Raw genomic sequence first — 24543 nt, forward strand, 5'->3', positions numbered from 1 at the left:
GACGCACTTCCTCCCAGCTCTGCTGTCCCCACTCATCAGCGGCCGCAGGACAAACGGAGGAGCAGCAGAGGAACATGAAGGCCCTGGTTCTGCTTCTGCTTCTGCTTCTGGGATCCAGCTGTGTCTGTAAGTAAAGCGAGATGTTTCTGCTTCTGGTTCTTGTCCAGTATGGGATATTTCACATACTTCTTACCATTTTTTTGTTATGAAGGGCTTCAGACTCCTGAAAAACTCTGAAAAAGCTTGATTAAAATCCTCATGAGTTCTGGTGGGAGGTTAAAAAAAAACTACTGTGAGAATCAGAACCAGCGTGTCGGTGCAGTGTTGCCTTGTTCAAATCTTTTTTTATGGTAAAAAACAGGGGAAACTGTTAATTTTTTTTGTTGAATAAAGCACAAGCGATAGGAGATTCATGCATTGATTTGAGGGACATGATCAAGCTCTCCAATAATGGCGTTCTGGGCCAAAAGACCAAATATTTTTACTTTCTCTTTGTTAATTGTGACAGGAAAAGACATAAACCTAATGGTTATATAAAGCGTGTAACTGACAGGTTTTGCCCTGATTTAAATTAAAAAATAAAATAGTGACCAGTCTGAATGGGTTCCCCCACCAGCCTGAAGACATTTTTAAACGTTCACCAAGAATCCAATAAGACAGCAACACGCTGATCCCGAGAGCCGTCAGGTTGGTTCTCTGCTTCGACCTGAAAGCAAACTGACAATTATTCCTGCCATAATGATGAGTTTTAAACACAGATGGTTTTCTGTTCCGTAGACACACACTTCTCCTGCTGTTTTAATTAGTTATTATTTTATTTTAAAAATGCAATAATGTTTGCTGATAGTCTAGATCGTCATTCAGATTTTATGAACTTCATGGAAAGATAAATGCAATGATCATGTTTTTAATTTAGCTGGGGGGGTTTTTCTAATGAACACATCTAGTTCACCGCATAGAATCCTAAAGGCTTAAATGGTTGATTCCACCATCATTAGTCTCTCTGGTTTGTGTGTTCAGTAAATATACCTCCGTATACTAAAGGCAGCAATCTGCTTGATTTTTACATTCCTGTAAGCAGCTCGCCTACACATCTTGGTTAAAGTAAATTTTTAAGGTTAAAACTAGGTCGTCATAAATAAAGGCATTGGGGGTTTTTTTTTCAAACAAAGAATAATATGATAGTTATCATACACAAGCAAACAGAAAAACAACAAAAGCTGTTGGAAAGAAAGACTAGGACTTTTTTAATTGATCAGTATTGCATTGAAGGACATGTGAGAAAATGAAAAATGTAAAAGAAATAGAACCGGTTTATTATGTTTTAATCTGGTTCATTAGATTCACTACAATTAACGTTAGATATTAATCATTTTAAAATGGCATTTTGTGTTTACTTGGCTTTATTTTTATTTATTTTTTTGGTTGATATTAAAATATCCTTGTATGATCTGAAGCATTTTAGTGTGATAAATAAGGCAAAGGGAGAAGAAATGAGGAAGAAGGAAATACCTTTTCATACAATGTGTTTCATAAAACAAACAGATAAACCAGGACTACAGACCGAATGCTCTCTTCCTCTGGAGATTAAATTATTTTATGTTGGTGTTTTTAAGTGTTGGTATTTATTCTTATTTTTCATTTTATTTCTCCTTCAGGTGTTGCTCTGAGTTTATAGCTCTGAGTTTATTGACTATTATCAATATTAAAATGCTGAAGAAACTGTAAACTACAAGGAAAGAACAAGGAAACATAAAGTCAATAGTTTTGAGTGCAAGCAAGTTGTGAGTCCAGTGTTTTTTTTTTGTTGTTGTTTTTAATTAAGTCAAGAGTTATTTTTAGTCCTAACTAAATCTGTGATTCTAAGTGATCAGAATTACAAATACCAGCAGAATGACTCTATAAACAAAATCCAAAAACCAGAACAATATTCAGATTTAGGATTGTCATGTCCTGGACGGCTGAGAATTAGGAGAGCAACGGTACACAGAAATTACCAGAAAAAATCAGAATCAGTTTATGGTGCAGCTGAGCAACAGAGGATCCCCCTTGACTTTGACATCTGCAGCTTGATTTATTTTAGTTTTTTAGTTAAAGTTTAACCTGAAGTGTCTGAACCAAGCATCATTCCTGCCAGGAGTTGGAGATTATTTAGATCTCAACACAAGTATAAATGGAGCAGGATTGGCACCAGACCAGAAATTTTAATGATTCTGCAGCATAATATGACGGTACATAGAAACATGAGTGTCTGTAAACTCTGCATGAAAATAAAGGAAGACATAAACTACAATGCATGATCAGTGATGGAGAACTTGCAGATAACTGACTCCTAAAGACACTTAGATCAAACTTAAAGCAAACATCAGGTAGTAACCTGAGCCACCACAGATGAAAACGTTAACCTCAGTAACTGGTCAGACTGGATCAGTCACAGTCTGAAGCGAATGAATTGTCACATAGTAAGTGAGGCTGAAAAACTATTGCAACCCGACGCAGACATATCCCATCTCCCTTGTCGTCTGACATCAGGGTGTGTCGTCACTTTCCTTTTTATTAAAATTCTGAAAATGAAAATAATTTGTTACTAAGTCATATTCAGAGTTTAACCTTTTCTGAATATACAGATTTAATTGTTTGATGATCCTCATTTCTCATGTTTTTGTTTACAGGCACAACTTCCTTTCCCAGTTTTTCTTCACCTACACATGAACCAGAGGAGCTATCCAGCGGTCCAGTCAGAACCAACACAAATGACCCATTGCCAAACACCAACAGAGCCCTGGGAACCACCCGACACATTAGCACCTCCGACATCCATAGTTCATCAACTCATGGAGCTTCAGCCCATGGAAACACTACCAAACCTCCGGATTTACGTCCAGATGACACATTCTCTGTTTCAGAACTTTTTTATCCAAACACAGACCAAACTGCTTTATCCAGTGTTGGTGTGTCCACCACTGACCAATTAAATGGTCATACTGTCCCGTCTGGTCCAAGTGTGTCCACCACTGACCAATTAAACGGTCATACTGTCCCGTCTGGTCCACGTGTATCTACCACAGACCAATTAGAGGCTCACAATGTCTTATCTACCACAGATGTGTCCACCACCAATCAGTTGAATGTCCACACCATCTCATCTGGTCCAGGTGTGTCCACCTCCGATCAGCTGAATGTCCACACCGTCTCATCTGGTCCAGGTGTGTCCACCACCAATCAGTTGAATGTCCACACCGTCTCATCTGGTCCAGGTGTGTCCACCACCGATCAGTTGAATGTCCACACCGTCTCATCTGGTCCAGGTGTGTCCACCACCAATCAGTTGAATGTCCACACCATCTCATCTGGTCCAGGTGTGTCCACCACCGATCAGTTGATTGCCCGCACCGTCTCATCTGGTCCAGGTATGTCCACTACCAATCAGTTTAATGTCCAAACTGTTTCATCTGGTCCAGGTGTGTTCACCACTGACCAATCAGAAATTCCAACAATGTTTTCAGGTGCAAATGTGTTCACCTCCGACCAATCAGATGTTCACATTGTCTCATCTGGTCCAGATGTGGTCACCACTGGCCAGTCAGAAGTGACAAACAGTTCAAAAGTACACAGGAAGCCACAGCCTAAGACTGAAACAGCATCAGTGTTGAACACATTGTCCTCCCTTAATGGAAATCAAATTGGCTCCAGTGGAAGCAGAACCAGGCTTGGTTCCTCTACGAGATACCCACAGGAGAGCACAGTTGGACTGAAGGACTTCACAGTCCCCTTCGAGTTTTCACCATCTGCTGCAGCTACCTTTTCTGACAGCTCATCTGCTGACACTGAGCCAAACACCATATCAACATCTTATCGTATTACGTATACAAAAGGCTCTACCTTAGCTACACCAACCACAGCTTACACACCTGGAGAATCATTCATTACGTCTGCATCCATGACAGAGACAAACCCATCATACAACCATTACAACCTTGTCACAGCTTCTGAAGCTTCACTTTCAGTTGAAGGCTTTTCTCAACATCCAGACACAGCTAGGACAGTGAGTGAAGTAGCTGACAACACACCTGGTGGTACACCTCAAACCACACCTGAAGCCACATCTGCTGTTTCAGGATTAGGATATAGATCTGCAATAACACCCGAGATTGGACCCATGACCTCACCTGGGGTCACTCCAAGAACAAATCCTAAAACTACATCTTCAACCACAAATGCAGCTTCCGCACCTGGAACCTCACCTGGAGATTCTGAACCTGAAACCCCACCTGGTGCTTTCACACATGAAGTGAAGCCTGCAGTGACATCACCAACGCCTACACCTCAGTCCACACCTGGAATCTCCACACCTGCATTCACACCAGCAGCTTCTGAACATGAAACAACATCTGAAGCTCTAACACATAAAACCACATCTGCCGCTAAACATACAACTACACTTGCAATCAGAACTACAACCAGAGCGGCAACACCTGGTTCTGCACCTGTGACCACACCCACAGCAACAACGCGTGTAGTGTCCACCCCCTCTACACCCATAATGACTGTACCAACGAGCCTCCCTAGCATCACCACGCAAACCACACAGTCAACTAAAGCCCCACTGCTGGCCACCACACATGTGAGTATGCTATCTGTTAAAATAATTCTTCTTTTGCTACTACTTCAGGGTTTCCTCTATTATAAGCCTGGTGGGCCACCAGGCTTTACTTGCCACCCCACCAAGTTAAGCATTGTTTATTTAAAATATATATTTTTTTATACACTAGTGACAGTGACAGTAAAGATTAGTTAAGCCAGTTTTATAGTTGCAGCATTGGTGTTGCCCAGACCACAAGGCTTAATAGGTTTTCTCGGGGAAACCCTGTACTTTTATCTATACTTTAATGGCTCCATGGGATTGCTATGGGGCAGCTGTGACGTGCTCTTTTGGCCTTTTACTGGTGTCTTTCCAGGTAGCCTCTCTTCAGGCCTTTCCTAAACAGAAAATAATACAGTGGGCATGCATTGCATGTGGGCATGGAAAAGTTGCAAATTCACATAACTAATACAAAAACAAAAGTAAAACATTCTAACTCCTTCACTTTTAAGAATTGTTTTCTCTTTACATGACTGTACCCTCTTGGCTTTGATTCAGTGGGGCAAATTCCTGAATAATCAAACGGACGTAACACTGGAAAAGTTAAAAATGCTATTTTTCATACCCAATGTCAAGCATGGTGGAGGGGGAGTAATTATTTGGGCTTGTTTTGCAGCAACAAGACCTGGGCAACTTTCAGTCTATTAAATACTCTGTTTGCCACAGTAATGTAAGTCAAGTATAAACTCAAGTGTCCCACAGCTTGGCTTCATGCAGCTCATTTCCTGCTGGGTCATCATCAGAACAATGACTGACAAAAGGGCAAATATACAAGCTAAAAAAGAAACAAAGTTCTTGCAATGGCTCATTCAAAGTCTAAACATTAACCTAATTAAAATGTTGTGGAAGGCTGTAAAAAAACGCTCCTCGTTAAATAACTAAACAAGAGTGTGCTATCATTCATCTACAACAATGAGAGAAATAGTTAGACTGAAAAAAAACAATAATAATTGTCTAATTTTGCAAAAAGGACTTTAGAGTTTCCTCCAACTCTTACTGGTTAAGTTTTTTTACTGAACCATTATAGATGCATATACCCATCTACACTGTCTTATGAAGAGTGTGGTCAAAGTCCGTTAGGGTTTGTATTGTACTCCTTAGAACAAATGTATGCAAACACTGTAGAACTTAAGATTCTCATAATGTAAAATCTGATGTAACAGAGTAGTTTATTCTCCAGGTGAAGATCAAGATCACGTTTTAAGGATCATTTAACCGTTTGCAATAAGGAGTTGATGAGATGAAGGATGTTTTTGTACCCAACTTTCTGATTTCTATGTTGGTCCCAGATAGATTACAACGCTTCCATAACCCTGAGAGGATTAAAGAGATGGAGCAGAGTTTAAATGCTCATAAATTTTTGCTTCAAAACGTTCAGTCTACTCAACTTCACACAACTTCAAGCTGAACCTTGCATTTTGTGCAATCAGCATTTTTGTGGCCTCTTCCTGACTGGAAAACTCAACAATGGCTAATGTTGTTGGCCCTAATGGAGCCCAGCTTGATGCTGGAGGTTGGTGGAGAAAATGAATGGGGCGGGCAGGAAGGAAGGCAGGGTGGGTCAAGCCTCTGTTTGGATTCAAAGAGATCGAGTCAGAGTGAACTGAGTGGAGACCAGGAGCCGATGAGATGAAGAATGAAGCGTGGCTGCAGCCGACATCTCATCGGTCAACTGCTGGACTAATACTGCCACTCTGGACATGATTCACCTGCACTGGATGGTACCTGTGTCACATGACCTCGTCTGTGTGTTAGCCCGGGTTGAAATGCACCATGTTTACCTTCTGTTAACGGGACAGACAAACGATGCTCCCAGGATGTTTGATCCTTGGACTGTTGTGGAGGATTGGAAAGGTGAGAAAATTGGAGTGATTTGATCTTCCATGATTCTGTTGATCGGAAACCTCTGGAATAAGTTAATCCCAGATTTTAGCATTTGGTCTTTGCCTTAGGCTATTAAATCCTTTTGGCAATCCTGTTGCTTTCTCTGGACTGCTACTCGTGGGAGAACCCAGCCATGACCTCTAAAGTTGAACCAATTGAGGTAAGGCAGTTTTGAAGTTACAACTCATGAAGTGACCTCCTGTTGCAGGTCCAGACCTTCACTGGACCCAGCTGTGCCGTGGAGCTAACAGAGGTCAGGACCACCTGGGATTCAGCAGTGGTTTGGTTGACTGCTGCCTGTCCATCACCTGACTTCACAGCCTTCATGGATGCAGGCTCTGGGCCAACCGCGGTCCGCTGTGATCAGGATGGAAACAATGGATATATGTTTATCTGCAACATGACAGAGCTACAACCAGGAACTTTGTATGAACTAAGGGTGATCTCTGGGAAGGATGAGGAGGGAAGCCTCGGCTCAATGCGCACAGGTAAGAACTTACTTGGAATATTTTTCTCCATAATCATGTTCCCTTTAATTTTTTTCTGCAGGTTGATTTTGATTAAGGTTAAAACCTTCACATCACTTTGAATTTATAGTTAATGATAGAACATGGACATATTTAAACCAAATTCAGTGTATATTACTTTTTATTTAAAACTAGATGAGAAAGGACTAAATCTAAGTAGCATTGTCATTCAACAACATCAGTTTCTCATTTTCCATCAATGTCTCATCCAAACCTGCCAATAACTTGATCCCTGAACCTCCCTATCCTTTTAACAACCTGTCTCAAACGTTTCATAACCTGATCAGTTATTCTCCCAAAGTGTTCAAAGTGTCTTTCTGCCAACATCTCAAAAGATCTTCTCCTTTTTCCTCCCACAGTCCCAGTTGGTCCAGCTCAGCTTGAGGTCCAGTTGGACCCTGAAAGCATGGCTTCAGTTTATGAAGGATCCTCTGGGCTGCGAGTCCTCTGGTTTCTCTCTGAAGGACATGTGGACTGGTATAATGTAACTCTGGAAGACGTCCACTCCGGTATGGTTCGTAGCAACAGAGTCATGGGTTCTGCAGCTCCCCAGTCTTGTTTCACCTCCCTCGTCCCAGGAACTCTGTACAACATCAGTGTGTTGGCCATATCTGGGAACAAGACTGCTGCACCTGTGCACACCATTGCAGTAACAGGTGAGATACAGGGTGGAGGATCTTGGCATAGTTACAGAAATTTACAGAACTGTTAAAAAGTCTGCAGACCTTTTTACAAATCTGATAGAAAGTGGAATAAACTGGTGTAGTTTTGAAGTCGTTTTGTCCATCAGCACCATATCCAGGTACTGGAAGATGTTATTAGTTTAGCATCTTCACTGCTGCCTGTCTTGGTTTTCCTGCAGCCCCTTCAGCGGTGGATGGCCTTCAAGTAGCATCCTCATCTTTAGACAGCCTCGGTGTGCTCTGGCGGCCTGGCCCAGGACGGGTGGAAAACTTTAAGGTCCTAGTGATGGACCAGGATGGGTTTCTCCTGAGAAACATCACTTTGACGAACACTATGATCTACACCAAGCTGGATGGGCTGCAGCCAGGGACACCGTACAGGGTCACCTTGGTAACAAATGCTGCTGGCCTGCAGAGCTCTGCCTCCATCCAGGCCTACACTGGTAGGTGTAAATGCTGAAATGATGTTACTGAAGCTTCTGAATGATTATCCTGTATGGTGAAGAGCAGTTTTGTGCTGAAATTTTATTTTTTCACTTTATTTCCACCTGATCAGTCTGACACATTGACCAATGAGGAAACGGAACCTGTACTTACTATGTAGCATTAGTGTGTTTCCACCTATTGTTGTAGCAAGAAACAGTCAGCAGTATATGTTCAAAATCAGCATCTGGTGATCTGACAGACAATTAGAAATCCTTACCTTGTTTTCCTAAAGAGGGACCTGATTCTGAAAGAATATGTGAAGTTTAAATGATACCAGGTTGTGAGTTTAAGGAGCTTATGGTTAACTGGTTGGTTTATCTCCTTTTGCTTCTCTTGATAATATGAACCTTTTCTGGTTCTTTGCAAACCTGAAGTTTCCTCTCCACAAGGCAAAGCAATGATCAAAGTCTGATCAGGTCACAACACCAGATCGACCATCTGAAGCCACGTTTGCACTAATGAGCAGTTTGTTGCTGAAAGAATCTGGTATCCGTCCATATGAGGTCTAATAATGACAACCTTGAAACACAGCTGCAAGATTTACGCTCAGATAAAGACATTTTCTTACAGAGGAGGTTGCAAACATTTTCCAGCTGGTGTTTTTCAGCCAGTGAAGCAGACAAGGTGTCAGGAAAAACAGCACCAGAGGTTTAAGATAAACAAAATAATATGTTCTCTCTTTTTCCTCAGTCCCAGCAGCTGTGTCAGATCTGATTATCAACAACGATGGCAGCTCAGAGAGTCTCCGGGCCTCCTGGACCGCACCTGAAGGGGGTGTGGACTTTTTTACGGTGACCCTGTGGGCTTCAGGTTTGACCCCTGAGCAACGAATCCTAGCCCCCAATGTCACCCAACTGGTGTTTGAGGGTCTAACCCCTGGATGCCGCTACCAGCTGTCTGTCAACTCATCAGCAGGAGGCCTGAGTTCGGAGAGCAGGACTGAAGGAAGGACAGGTAGGTCCAGGACTGCTTAGTTAGTCACACTGCGTGTGGTTTGTTAAAACAGCACCGACATAATGGAGAAGACCCTGAAAGGATGATCATGTACTCCATATCTGATTTACAAACAAAATAGCACTAATGAGCTACACATGCAAACATACCCATCACTGCAGCAGGTCAGGGAGATATTCACTGATTTTCACTGTATTTGTGATGAATACAATTCAGTTCATGTTTGGTTCAACTCCTCCCATGTTACTGGTCATTCTTTAGGGTTTATCTGAAGCCAGGCTGACCTGTTTGAGGAGATGTGTAAATATAAACAAAAAAATTATAATATGGGGATACAAGAGATGTTGATGTTTTTGTAGTTTTTTAAATGTATTTAACTATTAAAAATAACATTAAGCCTCCAGCTGTTGTCTATGTACCACAAGGGCCTTTTATAATGGCTGCTCTGCGTCCTTATGTTTCAGTTCCTGACCAGGTGTCCACCCTCTCCATGTCCATTGACAGCAGCAAGCTGCAACTCAGCTGGTCTCCCCCCAGAGGCGACTGGGAGTACTACAGCGTTCTGTTGACAGATGGCCCTGCTGTTCTATTTAATAGGACCGTCAGTAAAAAGAGCAGAGAGCTTCTCGTGTCCGTCCAGAGCCTCGGTTTAGTTCCAGGACGGCTCTACTCTGCAGAGTTCGTGGTGCACAGCGGCAGTTTGAGTAACACAGCCCACTGCAGCAGCAGACTAGGTTAGCTACTGTTATAACTGTCTTCAAATTGATTATAGAAAACAAGTCACATGTATGGACTGATGCACCAGGAACATTTCCAGTCCAGTTTGGTTTGTGTTGCAACAGTGCACAAGAAAGCAGAGCTTAAACTTCTCAATTGATTGGCGGATAGGACTTCAACAGACAGACAGACTCGGGTCAGATTTTGGCAGAAAGTGAAAACCACAGTCTGAATTTAAGGATAGTACAAAACACTATTCACACATGGTCAAGATGGACCAACTTAGCTACTAATAGAGTTTTTGGACTGTGGTATTAGGCTGGAGTAGCTAAAGGGAATCCACACATACACAGGGAAAATATTCAAACTTTGTGCGGAAAGATCCCAAGCCAGGATTGGAACCCAGAGCATTTATTCTTAAATAATGAAATAAAACAGTAATTTCACAGAAAATTAATGTACCTGTTTATGGTAGTGAAATAGAACACTGTACATTGCTCCCCAAAGATCCCATTATACATACACACATACATCAAACGTGATGCATGTATTTCAAAGATATGAAAACACCTAATGTTCTACATAATGCCCCACATAAATGCACCCTGGGTGTTGTCTACTGTCCTTCAGTTCAGAAGTCCAGAAATTTTGTAGTAACACAAAGACCTGCTTGTGTCTTGGTGTGAATAAGAAGCAGAATTAAAATAAAAAATAAAACAAAAAACATTCAGTGACCGTATTAGCTGAGTTGAAGGCAACGGGATTTCTTATTTAGATTCTAGCCTCAATCAAAGTGCACAGTTTAGAGTTTAAAGCTTAGAAACTCTTATTGACAATATTGCTTCACACACTGTAGATCTTCCAGTTTGGTGTGAGAAAGACTGTATCCACCAGCAGAAACTTCATCTGACTTAATTACCGAACTTTCAGTATTCTTATACTAACACGTTACATCTCCCATTACCCCAGCACCTCGTCCTGTGCAGCAGCTTGTCCTCCATCATGCTGATGAGACGTCTCTTAGTGTGCAGTGGAGACAGCCTGTTGGACGTTGGGACAGCTTCACGGTGCTTCTCACAGATGAGGACCTTGCCACTCCTGACACTCAGAGGATCCTCAGTGGTGGATCCAGAGAGTGCACCTTCAAAGGCCTCACCTCAGGACGCCGCTACACTGTTACCGTGAAAACTAGCAGCGGTAACCTGAGCAACTCTGACTCCCTGACTGCATGGACCAGTACGTCTGAGGCCTTTATTGCTGTAAAGAGTACTGCTTGACAGGCTACTTGGTTTATCATTTAATAATCTGCCACCATCTGTCCTCACAGCACCAGCTCCAGTCAGCGGGCTGCAGGTTTTCAACCTCGACAGCACCAACAGCCTGCAGGTTCAGTGGGAACTGGCTTCTGGAGACCAAGACTCGTACCAAGTTCTGCTGGTCCGTGACAGCAGCGTCATCAAGAATAAGAGTGTCGCAGGCAACATCAGCAGCATAAGCTTCCGGAACCTGAGACCAGGAGCACAGTACAAGGTGGTGGTCACCACCATCCGAGCCGGACACACTTCCAGACAGACTGTGGCCGAAGGACGCACAGGTGAGCTCACCAGTCACTGGCCTGACAGTTCTATCGGTTATCCTTTTCAAGACAGTCGTGTAGGATTACTCACCCTCTGATGTGGAAGACGGGCCACAGTTGAGTGGTTGCATGGCAGCATGAAGGTTGCGGGTTCAAATCCCAGCCTCGGTTATTTTTGCATAGAGTTTGCATGTTGTTCCCATGCATGGGTGGATTCTCTCCATGTACTCTAGCTTCTTCCCAAAGGCCAAAAATATAACTTTTAGGTCAGCTGATTGATCTAAATTGCCCTTAGAGTTACATTCACGAAGGTATGTTTACCTGCTCAAATACAGCCAGGCTCTGTGAGGGTATCAGGTGGTATTATGGCATGTGCTAAAGCTCATCTCCACATTTGTGATGGCAGCGTTACTTCAGAAAAATCCAGCACAAATTGTATTGCTTTCAAGTAGACATCTTTTCAAGGGACGCTCATGAATTTTTTCCTCAGGTTTATAGAAACTTGAGTAAACTTAGCTGTAACTAAGGAAGAAGAGCTATGGAAGAAGATGCTGCTGGAATAACCTCAGATCTGTTTTAAATTGGCTATAAAGAGCAGGAGACACCAAAGACAGGACAATCACTCTGCACTGTTGAACACATTAAGATGCGTTTGTAAAAGGCAGCTGGAGGTCTTCATGTCTTGGTAGAATCATCAGTACTAATGGGAACATGACTTAAAGAAGTAACTTTTACTGACACGGTTATTCTTGGATAGTTATACAGCCTCAACTGTAGGAAGGGATCGATGTTAACAGATCAAATGAAGTTGATGAGACCAACAATTAAATATTGGTTTCAGAGCCAATGTCTGCAGATTTCAGGCTGTTTTAACGGGTCTTAGGCGGCAGAGCAGACCAAAAAGAAAGGCTCTCCCTCTGTTGGGTTTGTTTCCAGCAGAAAGCCGGATATTATTGAAAAGCTGGAATTTGTGTGGAATTTTCAGGAAGTGTCGACAAGGACAGCAACACAAAAGAGCGTCCAGGTCTGTTGGTCAGAGACTTCCCGTCAGGAAGAGCCTTGGTGTTTTGCCATTGAACTTTCTGAGAGTCCTCACATATCTCATTATCCGTAATCTTCAGCATTCCTGATGAATTAAAATACAACCTTGGTCCCATCTTTTGTTTTCCCTAGTTCAATCTTGAAACCTGTTGCTACGGTTTGATCTCTTTAAGATGATTAAACTCTTCCCTGCTTTCAGAAAGTCTAACAGGTACACACTGAAGTGGTATGCATGATGTCACTACTGTGCAGTCTTAACATCTGACTGCGTGTCTGACTCAACTTCTCTTCCCCCAGTACCAGCGGCGGTCACTGATGTTCGGATCAGTAACAATGGTCGCACGGATTTCCTCACCGTGTCCTGGAATCAGGCTGCAGGTGAGGTGGACAGTTACTTGGTAACCCTGAGTGACCGTGACAGGACACTACACAGCCTGGCCGTGTCAAAGTTCAACCCTGGCTGCATCTTCAACTCGCTGGTATCTGGACGCCTCTACAACATCTCCATCACCAGCTGCAGTGGTCGCTACAGAAACCACACCTTCATCCAGGAGAGAACACGTGAGCAGTTCTTCTCTGAGTCTGAGTTCTGGGCGTTTTCCTCCATGCAGGTTCTAATTCTCTCTGGATTCTAGAGTGTCTCTATAAAGGTTTCTTGTTGTTTTGGCTTGGTTCTTGCTTGGTTTTAGTTGTCAGTGAAACAATGACAACTTGTCATTGTCTCTCAGTGTTTTTGTTCATACTGCCTTTACTGGCCGAAGGACGCACAGGTGAGCTCACCAGTCACTGACATGACAGTTCTATTGGTTATCCTTTTTAAGACAGTTGTGTAGGATTATTCTCCCTCTGATGTGGAAGACGGGCCACATCAGAACAGTGGGGTGGGGGATTGTGTCCTGTCATCACTCACACCTGGGCGACTCTACAAGATCCATCAAACCCTGCCTTTGCCAGGGTTCCAGCTTTCTCTGTCCTGGTTCTTATTGTGTTTATTTGGGTTCTGTCTATCCCTTTTTTAGTTCTAATTATTTTTGTTTGGCTTCTGGCTATTACTGACCTTGTTCTAATACTTTCTTTTGCATTCTATGTGTCTGTGTCCTAGTTCTGTTTGTGTTTGTTTGGGTCCTGGCTTACACTTTCCAGGTTTTAATTGCATTTTTCTGAGTTTTGGATTTCGCTGTCCTTGGTTTAATTAATTTTTTTGTCATGAATCTTTTTCTCTTGAATTTGTTGTAGATTTAGCTCTTGTCTCTGGGCTCTATTTTGGTTCTTTATCTCTCTCCCTCACGAAATCTTTTATTCTGTATTATGAATGTCTCTGTTAATCAACGCTCTGAATGTTCCAGCTCCTGATTTGATGAAAATTGAAAAAAAAAAAAAAGTTTCTACCCAGATCTATTAAACGGGTTGTCACTTGTTTCTTTGACCCCTTAGAGCCCTCAAAAGTGCAGAACCCCACGGCGACTCATGGTGCTCGGGATGACTCCCTGAAGGTTTATTGGCGTCATGCTGCTGGAGACCTTGACTTCTACCAGGTGTTCATCAAACACAACAACACCTTCCTGCAGAACAAGACAGTCCAGAAGACACATAGCGAGTGTGTGTTCACTGGGCTGGTACCAGGACGGCTCTACACAGTACTAGTGAACACCTGGAGTGGTTCTTACGAAGCCAGTGCGTCCACCCATGGAAGAACCTGTGAGTAGCTCCCTGACATTCATAAACTTGGTTATTTCTTAATATATGACGAAAGGCTTTACGGGCTCTAACCACAGCTCCTGTGCTGTCCCTGCTTCAGTCCCAGCAGCGGTCCAATCTCTCAGTCTTGCGGGACGGGGGACTGAGGACCTTCGGGTGATGTGGTTGGCAGCTCCAGGTGATGTGGATCACTATGAGGTGCAGCTGCTGTTCAGTGACATGAAAGTGTTTCCACCTCTCACTCTGGGCAGTGGGGTGAGGGAGTGTGTCCTGTCATCACTCACACCTGGGCGACTCTACAAAATCCTAGTTTCAACCTTCAGCGGTCCAAATCAGAGGGCCCAGTTCATAGAGGGTCGAACAGGTAAAATTTAGACACGGTCATAAAAAAATATCGCAATGCGACCAAGAAATCCCCTGCATTGCTTTTAATTCAAGTGCTATGGTTCTGTTAGTCCCTAGTAAGGTGAAGAACATCCATGTTAACGGTGACAGCAGTCATCTGAAGGTGAGCTGGACTCCTGGGCCGGGTGATGTGGATGGATACTCAGTCTTTTTGTACAGAGAGAGTCGAGAACTGGCTGTCCAAGCTGTGCACAAGCACCAAAATGAGGTGACGTTTGACTGGCTGCAGCCAGGTCAACTGTATGGTGTTATGGTTCAGTCTTCAAGCGGAGAGCTGCTGAACAACAACACATCCACGGGACGCACAGGTGAGAGCAAGAAAGAGGTTTGCAGCACACATTAGTTGGCCCTCAGTGAGCCGTGACAGTTTCCTCCGTCCCATTGTCCGAAGTTTGTGCCTTCCCCTCTTTTCTTTCTGTCCTTCCTTCGTCTCTCTTTACCATGTGCCCTTAATTCATTCCTACTTGTCCATCTGCTTTGTGTCTTGTCTCTACTTTTTATGTTCTGCTTTCCTTCATTCCTTCTTAATCATGTCCTTTTTTTTCTTGTGCCATCCAAAAATCCTTGGGTCCATCGTTTACTTACTTGTTTCATAACTTACTTCCTACTTTGCCCTTTCTTGTCCTTTCCATCCTTTGTGAAGTCCAGAATTTTTAGATGGAAAAATCTGCAATTACACCATCCTTTCTGTTTTGCAGTCCCGTTAACAGTGACAGCTCTACAGGTGGAGCCCGTCCTGAGCACCTGTAGCCTGCAGGTGAGCTGGCAAGAAGCTCTTGGTGTGTCTGATGGATACATCCTGCAGGTTCTGGATGAAAGAGGCAGCATCGTCGCCAACGGCTCACAGCCTATCAGATTCACCCGGTACCGGTTTGATGGCCTTACGCCAGGGAAGAAGTATCGAATCCTGGTCCGGACCACTAGTGGGGGACTCCATAGCCAGGGAGTTAGTGCTGAAGCTCGAACATGTAAGACTTTTTGCTTCTACTCACATAAATAGGGCATTGGTATTTGTCCAAGAATAAAACAGGAAATATACCTGGTCATTAAGTTCAAATTTTCATAAGTTTTCTCCTTCATCAGACCCGGCATCTGTTACTGACCTGTCCATCAAAACCAGCAGCACAGCCAGCCTGTCTTTCCAGTGGTCCCCACCCGAGGGAGACTTTCAGCATTATGAAGTCTTTTTGTATAAAAGTGATGAGTCTCTGCAGGAGAGCCGGCGGGTCCAACCCAGTATTAAGCAGTGCTCCTTCCAGGGTCTCAGACCTGGAGCAGTGTACAGACTAGAGATTGTGGTCCACAGTGGAGACCAAACCAACCAGACATCCATATGGGCAAGGACAGGTGAGATTTGATTCCAATTCTCAGAGCGGACAGTGAAGCTGGGAGGTGATTGGACCAGAAGGCTGACCCAGTGAACATTGTCCTTTTCAGTACCTGCCCCTGTAGGATCTCTCAGGGCCAAGAGTGGAAACCAGTCCGACACTCTGTTGATCAACTGGGATCGCAGAGATGGTGATGTGACCGGATACCTGCTCTCACTCTACAGCCCTGATGGATCCCAGCAGGCTGAGCATCAGCTGGGTTCTGAGGTCACAGAGTTCATATTTTCAGGCCTTGTGCCAGGTCGGCAGTACCGAGTTGACGTGCTGAGTCTCAGTGGAGAGCTTCACAACCTAGCCAGCACTATGGGTCGTACTGGTAAGACCAACTATCACATTAGAAACATACGGTTTCAGTCAATAAAATTTCAAGAACATAAGAAAAGTAGTTTATAAAGTTTTTGGTTCTTTGTAATGTGAGCGGTTCTGCCGTTATCTGCATATTTGGCATTCTTTCTCAGGTTAAGTAGCACATCTAACATCTGGGTCCAGTGTTTCCCAAATGCAAAACAGGCAAAGTAGATGGACACATTCAACTGAAAAAATAATTAAATAAAAACTTAGAAAATAAGGAGGAAGTTGGGTGGAACAAGGGCAGGAACAAAACAGGGACTAGGTTGCAGGAAGGCATGGGAGAATCCAGGGAGGAGTGAATGAAGGAGAAGTGATTAAATATTGGGAGTTCGATTGCTGGAACAATGAACTGGGACTAATTACTGGCAGACTGCAGCTGAGAGTGGAGAGCCAAAGGCAGACTGAGGGAGAGAGATATATGACACAGAAGAGCAAAGAGGAGGAAACACTGACAGCTGGGAAAACATAAATTTAACTATAACAAAATAAAACTAAACACAGGAAATAGTCAACTTGATCTAACTTGAATAACTAAGAACAGACTGATCTCAAGTAAAACAGAAACAAGGCAAAACACAAAAAATAATAAAAAATTATCGGAAAACACTAAAAACAACCCTTGATCCTAACAGGCTTTTAACTCTAGATGTCCTGTCTTGTTCTTTCTGTTGGTCTAGTTCTGTTGGCAGAACTAAACCAACAGCTTTGGTTTAGTTCTGCTTTGCTTAACTTTTGGCTTGTTTAATTTTACATCTTACAATATTTAACATTGACACCCATTTTTGGCTAAACTTGAGTTAATTTGATAAAAGTCTATCTAATTGGCAGCTTAAATTGATGTGTCTCCCCTTTTTGCTTTCTCTCTGGACCCAACTTGTGACAAATTTGGGGCCTGTTGTGGCGGAAACACTAGTTTTGACAATGTTATAGGATGTAAAGCAAAATGTAACCTAAATAGCCTAAAGTTTATTCAAACCTGGACCAAAGCAGAACTAAGCCCAATTATTAAACGACACCAAATGTCTAGATCTCCTACTGTTAAGAGAGCAAAGATGGTTGATGTAATCAGGAGCAACCAGGTTTTTATATATATATATATATATATATATATATATATATATTGTATATAGGGAACATTGGGCAGTGTGCTGCCTTTGTTTGTTTCTCTTCCTTCTATCTTTCTCTATCATTTCTTTCAAAGTTACTAGCTCAAGATCAAAGACAAGAAAAAACTCTAAAATATTTGTTCTCAAACATTTCATCTAACTTAATAGCTCCAAAACCTCCTTCCTCGTTCCTGTTTGGGGGAGTCACCAACACCTCCCTGGAGGTCACCTGGAGTGGTCCAGTCGGTTCTGACTATGACGACTTCGACCTGCAGTGGACTCCTAAGGACCAGCTGTCTGTTATCAACCCGTACCACAGCCAAACATCAGGCAGCCGCATCCTAAAAAGGATGTTCCCAGGACGACTTTACACCTTCAGTCTTCGAACTGTCAGTGGGGCAACGCAGCAAGGTGCCACCTACAGCACTCCCATCCAAAGGAGTATTCGAACCAGTAGGTGGCAGCATTACACTTTTTTGTTTTTTAAGAAATTGCAACTAATTTGGGCATTGGTACATCAGAAATGTGTCTGTATTTTAACCAAAGAGATTTCCAGGTGAGAAGAATTAGGAGCGGAGGAATGACCAATTTCAAAGTGATCAATGCCTAATCTTCAATCTGATATAAAAAACTGGAGCTGAACCTGTTTTCAAGAAACGCAGCATCACCTGATCTGAGGCTTTTCTTTCTGCAGAGCCAGAGCGAGTCCAGAGCCTCCACTGTCGACCACAGAGCTCTACCTCCATTTCCTGCTCTTGGGGACCTCCACAAGCTGACTATGATTCCTACACCATCGAATGTCTTCACCAGGACACTCACACCCTGGTCTATTCACGGCGTACAAGTCGAGAGTCCACCAGTTATGTCATCAGCCAGCTTGAGCCCCACAAACGTTACACCATCTCTGTGAAGGTCATTTCTGACGGGACAACCAGCGAGGAGGCAGAGGACAGAATAGTCACCATGATCGACCGTAAGAAAGAATTAAGCTTAGCACGTCTGCCAGAGGGAGGGTGGATGAGCTAACCAGATTTGTTTTTTTGTTATGGTTTCTATAGGCCCTCCTCTGCCCCCACTGACTACCCGAGTCAGTGACAAGTCCACTTTGGTCACAAAGTCCTCGATATCATTCCAGTTTAATTGTAGCTGGTTCAGTGATATCAATGGAGCAGTGAGGTTCTTTACTGTGGTTGTGACTGAATCTGAAGGTGAGCATGACCAAAAACCCGTCATTAAATCTGACCAGAAACTGGTTAGGTCAGTGGTTTAGGTTCTGACAATGAAACAGATACATTTTGATTTCATCTCATGTGACTTTTTGATGAGTTATACAGTAGTTTGACGCTCTACTCTGTAGTTCTAGTTGGACACCGATAATTTAATGTGTAATTTAACTTTTAAACGCCTTACCGGCTCATGAGTCTTGTTAACATTTAACTTCTGACCCATCCTTGTAGGTGTCAATGACTTGCAACCAGACCATAATCATCCTCTGCCCTCCTACCTGGACTACCGACACAACAGCTCAGTTAAGTCCTACCAGACCAACTACTTTCCCAGCCTCTGCTCAGATGGTTTAGACGGCAGCACTCAGATCTATAACGTCAGCCTTGGGTCTGGGATGGACTCTCTAGGGGGTCCATGTGACAACAGAGACCCGAGTTATGCAGAGTCTAGCAGAGACCTTATCTACTTCTGTGATGGACCTCTGAAGTCGAAGACTTCGTACAGGTACTGAACACAAACAGGTCAGACTATAAATAACAGGTTTCCATGTTTCTCTGTCTGGTGTCTTTGCCAACCCCATTAATCAGCAGTTCATAAAGTAAGAACTAAAAATGATTTAGTTGGTCTTGAGCTTACTGAGAATTAGAAAGAATCGATTGTTGTTCACTGTGGACCCGTCTTTTTGCTCCTCTCAGGATCAGCATCCGAGCCTTCACTCAGCTGTTTGATGAAGAAACTACAAACTCCAGATTAGCTTCTCCTCTCTTCACTGACACCTTCTTATCTCTGCCCATCATCACGGAGACAGGTCAGACCAAATTTCACTGGCTGCTAAAGATGTAAAACTCCCTTAACTCAGATTAAAAAAAAAAAAAAAGACAGACGGAGTTTGGACTGGAGATGATGTTAAAATACTGGGATACTGCATGGATTTATTTAATTTTTCTCTTGCAGAACCTCTGAGCGGTGTCATTGAAGGCATCAGTGCCGGACTTTTCCTCATCCTCATGATAGTTGCCATCACTGCTTTCCTCATTTGCAGGCACAAGGCTCGCAAATTGTGAGTATCTATAAACCTGCCCCTGTGGAAGGTACACCTGACACCTACATGACGCCTAACAGTACAACAAACAACACAGGACACCAGATGGCAAAACTCACAACACCTGACTGGTACAACACATAACACACCACAGTACCACACACAACACCTGGTAATAGAAATAAAACACCTGTGTAACAGGTGCATGGCACATGTTTAGCACCTGCTAATGTCAGCCGACATAAAAGGTGTTGTTGACGCTGTTTCCATCAGGGTGGAGGAGAGACCTGATGTCCGGAGATGTATAAGGAGGGAGAGGTCAGCAGGAGGAGTCCAGATGGGAGTCAGAGGGTAGGAACCAATCAATAAACAAGCGCTGTTATGGATGATGAGCATTGCTCGAACCAAAACAGAATGGAGTTCCATTTACAGCCACTAGATGGTATCGCAGCTAAACAAGGAGAAACTTTAACATTTAAATCCATCCGCTGTGTCAGTAGATTTATTAGTGATGCTATGGAGAAGAGTAACAAAGAAATACCATAGACAGATTGATACATAAGTATATTGGTGGATTGATTGATTTTTGGTGAACACTTTTGCACAGCCTAGTGTTTAGTTTAGAAAATGATCTGAAAACTGGGAAATGAAAGCAGAAATGAACCGATCAATCAGTTTTCTTCTAAAAGATTAAATCAGTTTTTTATCAATACTTATCAAATATCTGTTAAACTCTAATGCCTTTTTGTCTTGTTCCCCAGCAGCAGGAGAATCTCCAGGTGAGATATATTGATGACTTTAATTAGTTTTTTTGTTTTGTTGTTGTTTTCTACATTTTTTGTGATTTCTCCTTGCAGTTACAAGTTTCGTTTGTTGTTTTCAGTCCCATCAAGATCCTGCACTTTGAATCTCACTACAACAAACTGCTGGCCGACTCCAGCTACCTCCTGTCTGAGGAGTACGAGGTACGCCATCTTCCGTTCAGCTAGTCAAGGAACTGTTTCAGCTTTAGGAACCACTTTAAGTTTAAAGTATGAATCTGAATCAGTGGCTCTTCAGGTTGCCTCAAGTTCTCCTCTTCCTATTTCTTTCTTTGGTACTGAAATCTGCTTTGCTAGTAGTAAGCAGTTCGGAGCAGTTCGGGTTTCATGTCACAGAGGTTTCTTATGTCTGAAAGAAGCATCTTCTGCACAGATATTTGTTCAGCTTGTTAGAAAAAGGTATTTCCTGATCATGATTATGAGTGGTCATCTGAGTTACCTCAGCGTGAACGGATCTAGAGTCAGAAAACCTTGTTGACCTTTTCAGATTAGTTAGATAACATATCCAGGAGATAACTTGTTGAACCCACCGAGTTCAGACTCCTGGTTTTTCCACTCATCCATCTGAGTAAAAGCTTTGCAAGCAACTGAAGAATGGATCTAATTTTTTGTTGCTGTAAATATGCCATGGTTCTTTCATTTTCCTCAACAGGACCTGAAAGACGTTGGCCGTAATCAGCCGCTGGACTCTGCTCTGCTGCCTGAGAACCGTGGGAAGAACCGATACAACAACATCTTGCCCTGTGAGTGACTTCTCCTTCAGCTCAACTGACCCCTTTGTTTCTCTGTCTCACCGTCTCTGTTCTCTCTCTGCAGATGACTCAACGAGGGTCAAGCTGTCTTATGTGGATGATGATCCCTGTTCAGACTACATCAATGCCAGCTACATCCCAGTGAGACAACAGTACCTTCACAACATTTTAATTTTGTGTAGAATCCCTTTGGTTCTCTTTGGTTATGAATGGGTTTTAGACTAAGACTTATGCTCTGTCTTTATGTCTGTATTTTGATGAACTTGAATTTCCACTTGTGGTTATTTATTGAGTTCTAAATGCTACTTTTGAACTTTGGCTTAATTTGGGTTTGGACCAGCTGTAATCGTGTGGTTTTGTTTCAACTAGTTTTGTACTTGTTCGTGTTGGTTTCGATGGGATTTGGACTTGGTCCTGACTTGGCTTAAACTGGTTATGGTGTTAAGTCTTGAGCTTTGATTTAGACTTGGATTTGGATTGATTCATGTTCTGATCTGGTTTTTTATTGATTGCACACTGGTTTTGAAAGTATTTGTGCTGACTTGGTTTATACTTTTGTATAAGAATTTGACCTAAGACTGAACTCATTTGGACTCAATATTAGAATGAGTATCCCCGGTTCACTGAAGTGTAAACATGAGCTTTAGTTTGGTCATATAACATTCGACTGTCCAGCCTGTTTTGATGCTGTGTTTAAACAGGCACCAGGAATTCTTTCTTCTCATCCCATTTCAAAGCTGCTTTTGCTCCACCTACCTGTTTCAACAGAACTGAGTGTTTGGTTTTCTCTGTGTTTTTAGGGTAGCAATTTCCGCCGGGAGTACATTGCCACGCAGGGACCCCTTCCAGGAACAAAGGATGACTTCTGGAAGATGGTGTGGGAGCAGAACGTCCATAATGTGGTCATGGTCACTCAGTGCGTGGAGAAAGGCAGGGTGAGTATGAGATGACCCAGTGCTGTTGCATCTGAAGGAGTTTCTGAAGGCCTTTGGCCGCCTGCGTTTAAAAGATTTGATGTTTTCTCTCTGATTCCCCATCCAGGTGAAGTGTGATCACTACTGGCCGTTTGATCAGGATCCTCTGTACTACGGAGATCTCATAGTTCAGATGCTGTCAGAGTCGGTTCTTCCAGAGTGGACAATCCGAGAGTTCAGAATCTGCAGCGTATGTTCCCCCAGCAGGAGTAACATCCTCACTCTCTGTCACTGAGTGAGGTCTGATGATGATGTGATGTTTCTGTGTATTCAGGAGCAGCAGCTGAGCTTCGTCCGCCTCGTTCGGCAGTTTCACTACACGGTGTGGCCCGATCATGGAGTCCCAGAGAGCACACAGTCGCTCATACAGTTTGTTCGAACTGTCCGTGACTACGTCAACAGGACTCCTGGTTCTGGTCCCACTGTGGTCCATTGCAGGTAAAAAAAAATGCTTTGAAAATAATGGGCAGCTTCTCCAAAAAAAAAAAAACACCATCTGATATGAAGAAAATAATATCAATTTGAAGCTTTTTAAATGATGAGCTTGATCTGCATGCAAAATTTTGACAGATGGTTTACCTTGACACATCTTTGCAGCACTGATATGACTTGCAATGGAATAAATTTCATTTGAGAGTCAGAATGTGGATGAACTTCAGTATGTATTCATCTTAAAGTTTTAACTCTTTCAGTCGCAAACATCTCATATCTTCACCCAGTTTGTTGGTGTGCCCAAGTTGTTACATTTCGGTGTACTGACCGTTACTTATTCTTACTTTTTCACAAGTTTTAACTAAGGCTGCTGCGTGTGTTTTAGTGCGGGAGTGGGCCGAACTGGAACCTTCATTGTCCTGGATCGGGTGCTGCAGCAGCTGGACACAAAGGACACGGCGGACATATACGGCGTCGTCTTTGATCTGCGCCTCCACCGGTCACACATGGTGCAGACTGAGGTGGGTCCAATGCATCTTGGGATTAACGGGCCCCATTATGGTGCAGCTGTACTGATAAAAAGTGATTGCTTTTAGTACAAAGTTAAGTATTTCACCGTAATCAAATGGAAAATGAAATAAAGATGAGAAAATTCAGAACAAAAAGTTTGTTACAGAGCGGTTGGCAGTCCTACTACTAAATTCCCCCATATAGTACCTAGTAGGAACTAAGGACCTTCTTAATTTAATGGAGTGGTATCTTCTACTGACAGCAGGAGGTTTCATACCTTTAGAGTAGGCAGACATGGATCTTAGAAAATACTAATTTTCACACATCTGCATGAAAATTGTTTCCCAAAAAGTGGTTCAATGAGACCATGTCTCTCTCAGACCTGTCTGCAGATGCAATGAAGCAGCTTAGAGATGGTAAAATCTGGGTGATCACCTGCAGATCTTCTCCACTATACTCCACTAATGTAGTGAATTTGGCAATTCAACTCAGAGTAAAGCTTAAATTCTCCACAGCTCTGCTTTGGTCATTCAAACTGTTTCTAACACAAACCTCCTCTCTGACCAGGGTCAGTACTTGTACTTGCATCAGTGCATTCGGGATGTCCTCAGAGCCCGGAAGCTGCGCAGTGAACAGGAGAGCCTCGGTCACCCCGTCCTAAGAATGTGAATCCCGCCTGGCAGAGAGGTGAGTAAGCCACAAGTGATGACGTGTGTCATCAATAAGCATCAGAGGAATCACTAATCGGAGGTGTCGGTCCTTCCCCACAGAGACGCTGTGATTGTACTGCCTGCGGATTTACTGTTGAGCTAACAGAAAAATACAGCCATTTATTTTTCTATCAGTGTTCATATTTTATTCTGCAGATTTATGATAATTTATGTAACGTGAACTGGAGTGTGTCTGTGGTTGTACTTTGTGTTTCTGTGTCACAATGAAGCTGTGGGTGGAAACAGCCTCAGGAGACTGAACATTTTGATCAGCTTTGAGCACCAGTGCAGCTGCTAATCATTTGTTCAGACAACAGCAGATTCAGCTCCTCATTGAACGTGTTTATACAGATGAACAGCAGTACCTGTATGTTACCTGTTCATCTTCTTCTACCTTAACCTGTAACTGGAGATCTGCTTAAAGCCATTACTGTACTTGTAGAGGTTCTGTGGACTGTACCTAAACATATTTGTCTGTGAACAGCTCATTAAACACACAGCACGTGTACAAATACCCGATTTCTGTGTTTATTGATCCAAACTGATTCAAATCTGCTCCAACAAGAGACATAAAAATAGACAACTCAGCATCAACATCTCAACATGTCAAAAAACAC

At 42.9% G+C, this 24543-nt stretch overlaps 1 protein-coding gene across 2 annotated transcripts; it reads left to right on the forward strand.

Annotated features, from left to right (window-relative positions):
- LOC103466364 (receptor-type tyrosine-protein phosphatase beta-like) lies at positions 1 to 24440 on the forward strand. Of its 2 annotated transcripts, none has more exons than XM_081607931.1 (33): positions 1 to 126; positions 2673 to 4624; positions 6735 to 7014; positions 7413 to 7709; positions 7916 to 8179; positions 8913 to 9176; positions 9641 to 9910; positions 10863 to 11129; positions 11221 to 11487; positions 12808 to 13071; positions 13945 to 14208; positions 14309 to 14572; positions 14664 to 14921; positions 15312 to 15581; positions 15697 to 15960; positions 16051 to 16317; positions 17627 to 17911; positions 18153 to 18431; positions 18517 to 18666; positions 18916 to 19189; positions 19381 to 19493; positions 19640 to 19745; positions 20001 to 20078; positions 20489 to 20506; positions 20611 to 20692; positions 21201 to 21291; positions 21365 to 21441; positions 22101 to 22235; positions 22342 to 22464; positions 22549 to 22712; positions 23092 to 23227; positions 23784 to 23903; positions 23987 to 24440. In XM_081607931.1, the coding sequence occupies exons 1-32, from the start codon at positions 75 to 77 to the stop codon at positions 23883 to 23885; spliced, it is 7977 nt and encodes a 2658-aa protein (XP_081464057.1). In that variant the 5' UTR covers positions 1 to 74; the 3' UTR covers positions 23886 to 23903; positions 23987 to 24440. The 2 variants fall into 2 exon arrangements, with proteins under 2 accessions (XP_081464057.1, XP_081464058.1); XM_081607932.1 differs by having other exon boundaries at positions 20492 to 20506.
- The last annotated feature ends 103 nt before the right edge of the window (positions 24441 to 24543 follow it).

This window comes from Poecilia reticulata, chromosome 6 (assembly GCF_904066995.2).
Source record: "Poecilia reticulata chromosome 6, P_reticulata-male-v2, whole genome shotgun sequence".
NCBI lineage: Eukaryota > Metazoa > Chordata > Actinopteri > Cyprinodontiformes > Poeciliidae > Poecilia > Poecilia reticulata.

Coding starts and splice junctions, on each gene's coding strand:
- LOC103466364 (XM_081607931.1), top strand. CDS start 75: ATGAAGGCCCTGGTTCTGCTTCTGCTTCTGCTTCTGGGATCCAGCTGT. Junction 21,292..21,364: donor ATACAACAACATCTTGCCCT/GTGAGTGACTTC, acceptor CTCTCTCTGCAG/ATGACTCAACGAGGGTCAAG. Junction 21,442..22,100: donor TCAATGCCAGCTACATCCCA/GTGAGACAACAG, acceptor CTGTGTTTTTAG/GGTAGCAATTTCCGCCGGGA.